Consider the following 8,140-nt stretch of genomic DNA (forward strand, 5'->3'; position numbering starts at 1 on the left):
ATCATAGAGAATGGGCATATGCTACCACAACCTTCTCTACCAATGGCATGTTCATTATAGTCCACGGCATTGACGTGAATGTTTCAGATATGAAGGTTTCAGACAGCATTTATACTTTGATTCCTCTTTGAAACACTGTAAGTGTAAAATTGTCAGTGATGTCATTTCTAAAAGTCCAAGAATTTGGAAAATTCTATCAAAATCTAAATAACGCACAGACCATTCCTAGGAGTTAATCATGTAGCTACACATTCACACAGTTGCAGTTGTACACACTAGGATATTCAGCAGAGCGTTTTTGCAAGAGCAATAGCCCCTGCCCGATACCTATTAGGGAGAGAACAAAATAAACCAAGATCCAATCAACAAAGTATTTATGTAGCTGTCAAAACAATGGGTCAATCTACACCGGCTTATGTGGAAAGATCTATGTTAAAAACAAGAACACAACACAATATGTATGCCTTACTGTTGAACTGTACACTTGAAACATTGGATTTCATTAACCGATGTCACAATAAAAATAAATTAAAAAAAAATGAGTGAAAATTAAACAATGAAAAGAAGGCAATCCTAGCAAAAGGTTATAAAAATTGTTATTTCTAAAATTTTCAAGTTGTTTTTCATATGTAGGTCTTTAATATACCTGGAATTTTTGTTTTTGATGTAGTATAGAGATTATTCTTCCCGCCTAGATTTTTTTTTTTTAAAAGGCAAGTTTGAGAAGTGTAATCTCATTTGTGGGGCAATCACACATGAACCCCACATTCTTGCATTTGCCCAGAACAAAGAATACGTAAAGCATGTCACATTGCTTTTGTGGGAGGAGAGGGTCTTGGAAAGGAGATACCTGCTTTTTACTTTATATCCTTGTGTAGCCTGTATTTTCTCTGAGAAAGTATTTTATAATTAAAGACTAACAAGAAAAATGTAAATGCCCAGACTTCTCCCTATAATTCAAGTTAGAAGTGTCTAATGTACCACACATTCTATTCACAATGCAATTCCAATTCGACACATGGCTTTTTTGAATACCTACTTGTTTAAGCCTGAAAAAATGGAAAGCCACTCAAGGTAACAGCTGCATTTGGGTTCTTGATGGCCTGGTGCCCTGTGCAAGTCACTCCACCGAGAGGCTGTGGGCCCAGCCAGGTGCATGGACACACTGGGCAGAGGCTACTTCATCCTGTCCTCAGGGATCCCCTTCCAGAGACACCCCATCCCGATGTTCGGTGTGGACACCCAGGCTTCCAGCTTCACACTCCCTTGTTCTAGTCAGCACCCTAGACTGGAATGCACCAGCGTCCACAGCTGCAGGGGTGGCCTCGGTATCTGCCCTTAACACCTTGGGGGCCTGCCTTCTGGAGTTAAGGTTAAGAGGGAATATTAGAGGACTGTGGAAAATGTGAACCACCACACGAATGAAACTTATACTGACATCAAGATAGACTGTTTTTTTCTGCAAGATGTATATACCATCATTTGTCTCCCTAAAAGACGACAGTAGTGGTTACTAAGCTTAACAGAACCATAGTGACGAAGACGACTGTGCTATCAACTCAGTTCCTTAGGTTTAACGGTAGATATTCTGAGAGGGAAGAAGACACGCCAAGGTAACTTTCTACAGGCTCCCAGCTTGGCAGTTTAACGTGTGGCTTTTCTTCCCCGACTACGGTTTTCTACCCCTCTTAACTGGATGGCAGGGCCCCGCCCTGAGGGAGTCTAAAGGAAGGGCGGGCTCCTACAGACCAGCACCTTTCTGTTACCGTAATGTTCCTGTTAGGACCTCCTCCCTGCCCCAGGAATCTTGAGAAATGCTTTCACTTATTCGACCCCACGACATGGTTTACCAAGCATTTTCCAGGATGAAAGTCTTTATTCCACAATGGCATTCGAAGTGGAAGCCGTACCTAACGGTGTCAGCTTTTCTTTTGCTTTCCTTCCCCCAAATTTTCCGTTTTCTCTTCTTCAAATATTCCCAAACCCTAGATTTTAAAGATAAGTGTGCTATTTTCCAGTGTCAAGAATTCAACCTAGACTTAAAATAAAAGTCAAAATGAAGTGTAACGGTAACACATGAAAAAAAGACATCATGGAAGAATGACATATTTGTAGCATAAGAAAAATAATCAGTTTAATAATTACAACAACGTAGCATGAGTAGTCAGTGCCAGGACAGTTTGTGGCATTTATGTCAAGTGTCCCCAACTGCTATAAATGAGGACTGTGTGTGTCCTGGAGAAATGAAGAAGTGAGAGGCATCAGGAAGTCCAGACAAAGCCAGGCAGTTTCCAACGTCCTGGGTGGCCTGGCGCACGGAGTCAGGTACACGCCACAAAGCACAATGGACAGAGCTGCCGATGCCACATCCCAACGTTGTGTGGAACTGAAAGTGCTTCACATCTCAGGATAGGAATGGCTTCGTCTCCTCGTCCATGAAAGGTGAGAGCAGAGAAGTAACCCTTAGGGTAAACAGTGTCCCTTTCTACTGTTCCCATCAATTCCAATCCCTCAGAAGGTCACATGGATAAATGTATGCAGTATATTTACAAAACAGGTCAGGTTTGTAGAAAAATTGCTCTCAGATACATTTTCTCTGCTCCTTAAAAAGCTTATTAGTAAAATATTGGATCCACAGGAAGAAAAGGTAATGCATTACACAAGCATCTCGACCGTCACACCATCAGGGGAAGGGATGTAAAAACACAAGTGTTCTCACTTGATGCTTCAATCAACAGTTAAGGCAGGTTCTGTAAGAGATCCACCCCAGGATGCTGACGGCAACATCACCCGCCACAAAGTGGTAGGGAGATCAGGTGATAAATGTTGTACCTGAGTTAAAATTTGCTTAAGATAGCAAACTTCAGTACACTCAAATTTAACTGTTTTTCACTGCAATGTCTTATGCATCACCAAAAAAAAAAAAAAATAGGGCTAACCAAAAAAAAATATATATATATATATTTACTAGTCATAGCACTACTGAACAAAATGCTAAATACAGGAAGTTGGCAATTCTAGTTGAAAGGTCAAGTGCAAGTCAATGCTGGGCCCCAGACACATCTGTTGAGCTTGCAAGTGAGGGGGACACTCAAGTGACCACACTGCAGGGGTAGATGAATGGGCACAGGGACTGATTAGCAAGAACATGGAACAAGAACCATGGACAACCAGAAAACCTACTAGTTCCAGAGCTGCTCAGTTCATAGGCATCAGAAGATTCTGATGCAGTTAACGGGCCACTTGCCCAATAAATAAATGAATGGCAAATCACAAATCACAAGAAGTCACATGTGATGCCAAATGGGTATTTCTGAGAAGTGTCTAATGCACAGTGTTATTTTGGTTTTTAAAGATGCAACCCTTATTCTATGAAGAAGTCATCTCCCAAACTGATCTTTTAGAAGAGGGGCAAAAAAAAGCACAGTTCCTTTAACACCGTGATCCTATCTCTGAGGCAGAAGGACAAGTTGGGTGGGGTCCAAGGCTGAGCTGCCTAGATCCCAGGTCCAGAGAGGTCAACAGAGCTGGGGTTAGAACCAGCTTCCTCTTCTGCCTGCTCTGCCATTTGGACACAGGGAGGGAATGAACCCACATTTAAATTTCCAATGCTTAGGTGGAATTTAAAATGTATATTGCTTTATTCCTATTGAAAGAGGGGAACACTTCTTTTCCCCATGAGCACTGAAGTAATGCTTGCTGCACCCTGATGGTAAAACAGAATTCAGGGCTAAAATGGCCTGACAAATCCTACCCACTGAAGACAGCTCACAGCATCACCTTGATTCATCTTCACCAGCTGCAGTGATATGTAATAAATAATACATTTTATTTACAGGTTTTAGTGAAACTTTGTTTTGGGGGGAGGACAAAACAGTGCACTTTGTCATGTTATGAAACTAGCCTAAGTGTAAGTCTGTGTGATCTTTCCAAGTGCAGTGAATACACTGATGATCGCAATATTCACACGAAGCAGCTAGAACATACACCTGTGCCTGGACAAGGTGGCATGTGTGCTTCCTTGGCTTCAAGGCTGAGGCTCAGACTCTCCCTCATTCAGCCAAGCACTGCACTTGGAACTACTGTATGTCAGTGACTGCAATACTGCTTTAACAGAAGACTTTAAAATGGCGTTAAAGTATCTTTGAAGGTATAAATAAGGTTAAATTCATTAGGTATACTGAGGTGGCCAGTATTTTTAGAGCACTGTGGAGACTACAGTGGTGGAGAACAGTCAGGCATCTACCAAAAGCCAGCGGGGTGCCCTGCACAGCTCTGCCTTCCAGGCATACATGAACATGACTTCTAGTTAACGGGACCGGAAAGGTTAGTGGAAAGGAAATTCTAGCATGGGTATCAACCCAGAAATAACAATCGTGGATATGCATTCAAAATGGAGTATTTACAAGAAACATGTATATATACTATTTACACATATTCAATAAAAGCCTGAAAGACCAGGATTTGTAGTCACTCGCTGCACTTATTGCAAAATGAGGTAATTGAGATGTTACCAGAGTGAGATTAACGCGGTCCCGCCCTCGGTGTCTGCACCTCACGCTTGGATTCTTTAGGAGCAGTGTGACCGTTTCTATTCTCAAGATAATCTCCAGCTTTTCTATGCACAGAAAGCAAGATGCCTTTCATCCTGCCCTGCCCTGTGATCCCGCATGTCACACCAGCCTGGATTGCGGGGCTCCAGGCTTGGTCTTGTAACTGGTCTTCAGAAGGAACCAAGGCCATTCCTCAGAGGTTGGTCTCGTCCCAAGCGGGGTCATTCATGTTCTTCAGAACTCTCCTCACCAGCTTCTCCAGGTCTTTGCGCGCTCTCTGTTCTTCCTCCAGAGACTTCTTCATCTTTTTGTTATCCTGCAAAGGAAGCAGACCACAGGACAGTCACTGTCTTTGGCACTGCAGAGGACTTTCTTTTCCCCAAGAGACGGGAATGCCTCAGTGAATGGAGTTCTGGGCTGGAGCCCGCCACGCACTGCAGCCGCGGGTACGTTCTACAGGACCGCCTCGATGTCGAAATAGACAGCTGGGGCTCCTGACTGCACAGCTGCGCCGGGAAAACAGTCCTAACATTTCTTACAATTTACAGTTCTAACTATCGAACAAGAGAAGCCCTGTTTTTATAATATATAAGAAAATGGCTGAAAATAACAAAAGGAACAACTTGCATCCCACCTACTCTTTTCACATTTGTAGTGATCTTATAGTTACATAAGAATGGAAGTAACAGCAGCTGAATGAATACATGAGTGAATGAACAAACACCCGCTTCTGTACAGCTTGCACCCAATCATTCCTCTGCATGGGGAAGACGCACACACAAAGATGTATCCCATTGCCAAGGATGAAGCACGAACCCGGAAGACCCTCAGAGGAGAAAGAAGTACCTGGAAGCTGCCTTGGACAATGCTGGGGATGGCTGAGAAGAGCAGCTCTGGGCAGGTATCCAACCCCAGATCACACTGTGCTCCCGTTTCTCCTCAGCCTCCCCTTCTAACCTCCCACCTTGTGGGACAGCACTTACCCCCTCTTCAGAGACCAAAGCCATTTGTGCAAATAATATACAAATACACAAAATACACTTCGTTTAACTGACTTGATTTGGCTTCTCAAAAACAAGGATCATGTGGTACACCAGAAAGTGGCAGAGAATAGTTGCGGTAGGTATTTAATAAAATTGTTAAGTGGATGAAACTTTAGATATTTCAAATGATTATTCTAACAGAATTTGAGATATTTTCTGATATCAAAAACATTACAATAAAAAGAGATTAACAGATCTCTTTAAAGATTCATGTCCTGGTCTATCACATTGACAGAAGACCTATTGTTTGATCTGCTGGAATTCTCAAAGACAGATTATCTCCTTTCTGTATTATTTTGTTTATGGACAACCGGCTTCATTTTTAACATAGTGTGTTCTTTTCCATTAAAAAACAAAACAAAACAAAAAAACTAGAAGAACTGGTATGACTCACCTGCCTTAATTCTTGTACTTCATCCTTCAATGCATAGACAGTATCAACGAGACTCCTGAAACAGAAATGGAATGAACATCTGAACAAAGACATGGAATGAAGTGGACATAGAGAAGCACTTTACTAGGAGACAACAACTCCTGATGAAATACACAGTGCTGCTCTGCCCTGCTCACTGAACACCTAAATTCATACGCTTTAGAATAAGCAACTTCTGTGTATGGGAAGTCAGAGCCCAGTCAAGGTTAATTCTAATCTATGAGTTTACTCATAGTAGTAGTTTCTGAAGGCATACCCCAGCCCTCCTGGAATTTTTCTGACTCCAGTGCTCCACCCCGCCCCTCACATAAAAGTACCCTTCCCTTCTCCCCTCCATATGCCCACATGCCTGCTTTAAAATATTTGAATGCATCTTACTTTTCTTCTATCACTGTCTGACCATTACTTTTAGTTTCTTCCACTATAATTTTTTCTTCTTCTGGAAGCAACACTTGTGGAGCAGATTCTTTGCGTGAACCTATCGTTATGAAAAAAAAAAACAAAACAAACAAACCAAAAAACAAAAATCCACAGGTGAATACCATGACAGAACTAAAAGAACTACATTATACAACACTACTTAAATATCAATATTAAATCCCAGGAACTGTGCATTTAAAAAAAATTACTTTCTAGATAAAATAGAGAAGAACAATTATTACTTTTCTCTATCTCCATATATGTAAAGCATTACAGAAGGAAACATTAGCCTTTTTCTAATTTATTAAGCTTCAGTTTCTAAACTCAGAGGACTGATCTTTTAAAGCCTGAATTTTTCCACACATGGTTAAGTTAAAGGTTATGACCATAGTACCCTTGGTATTTTGGAATATCCACTTTTTTTAAAAAAATAAATAGCTGAATTAACCAAACTTTGAGACATTATTTCAGGAATCTTAGAATGATGTGTCAGACTATGTGGTACATATATGCTGAGTGTTTATAAATTTTTAAAACTGGCAAAATATTTAACTCTATAGTGAGTTAAAAAAAAAAAAAGATGGCTCATGGTTTAGAAAAAATGGAATTTATTACTTGGTTCTTTTATGAAAATTTTATTCTACATTCCCTGGAATATAAATATTTTTCCAAATAAAAGTAAACTGTGCACAAGGTCAGAGAGAAGTTTATGCCATTTAACTGACTCCCAGCACAACAGCTTGCCTAAGATAGTGTCTCAATAAATATATGCCACAAAATAGGTACTCCAGAAATTAACTGAGAAACCCACATATTTATTTTAAAAGGTGAGAAAGAAGAATCAAATCTTATTAAAGGATATAAAATTATTTTTTCTTAAAGAAAATACTTTCCTACAGGTTATACAGCACTAACATACATTTTTGAAAAATTACGTCAGATGCAAATCTGAGGAAGGATAGTCTACCACAGAACACAAACACTTGCTAGTGGTAGTGTGATAAACATTTCTCCATTGAAATAAAAAACACACTTGATGTGTGGCATATGCTAATTGCAGAGATGGTGGCTCAACTTGCTTGATCTTTTTCCTGGTTTATCTTTAATTTGCCTTCCTTAAAGTTCATCAAATTGTAAGATGGCACTTGCACATCCTCATATCAGGGGTATATTCAGGATAATACAAATGTTTTAATGGTTTGATTTTAAAGAATAGTTTCACGAGCATATTACTGTAAACTTTTACTCCTCTGAATGGAACAAGATTAACAAGTACTATCAAAGTTTGATGAGAAGAGGGCTCATAAAATGTTACTGACATTCACAGAGTATCTCTATGACTTCCATGGCAGCACGCTACAGGGATAAAGACAGGAGTTAACTGGCCACAGGGCCCTGGCCAAGTCTCTCCCTGCTGCCGTTTGGACATCTGCAAATCCTGCTCTGTCCTAGTCTCACAGAATGGGAAGGGTATCAAATACAAGCACACTGTGAAACCATAACATTCGAGACTGAACAAAATGAATATGCTGACTTCTTCCTTTGTTATCTCAGGTAGATGATTAAGCTCTGGGTAAATAATACAATTCTATGTTACACAGCACAAGCTTTATATACATATATATATGTGTGTGTGTATATATAGATATATACACAAATGTATATGTGTGTGTATATATATATATATATAT

At 40.2% G+C, this 8,140-nt stretch overlaps 1 protein-coding gene across 5 annotated transcripts in view; it reads right to left on the reverse strand.

The window, feature by feature from the left end:
• Positions 1–2,108: 2,108 nt before the first annotated feature.
• ARHGEF7 (Rho guanine nucleotide exchange factor 7) overlaps positions 2,109–8,140 on the reverse strand; it is a 128,815-nt gene continuing 122,783 nt past the window's right edge. For 4 of the 5 annotated variants that reach the window (XM_039866261.1, XM_039866266.1, XM_039866263.1 and 1 more), the window contains 3 exons: positions 6,408–6,507; positions 5,991–6,045; positions 2,109–4,869 (listed from right to left, as the gene is read on the reverse strand). In XM_039866261.1, the coding sequence (XP_039722195.1) occupies positions 4,747–4,869; positions 5,991–6,045; positions 6,408–6,507 (278 nt within the window). In that variant the 3' untranslated portion in view covers positions 2,109–4,746. The remainder of the gene's footprint in view (positions 4,870–5,990; positions 6,046–6,407; positions 6,508–8,140) is intronic. The other variant, XM_039866262.1, reaches the window with a different exon arrangement.

This window comes from Pteropus medius, unplaced genomic scaffold, assembly GCF_902729225.1.
Source record: "Pteropus medius unplaced genomic scaffold, Ma_sr-lr_union100, whole genome shotgun sequence".
Taxonomy (NCBI): domain Eukaryota; kingdom Metazoa; phylum Chordata; class Mammalia; order Chiroptera; family Pteropodidae; genus Pteropus; species Pteropus medius.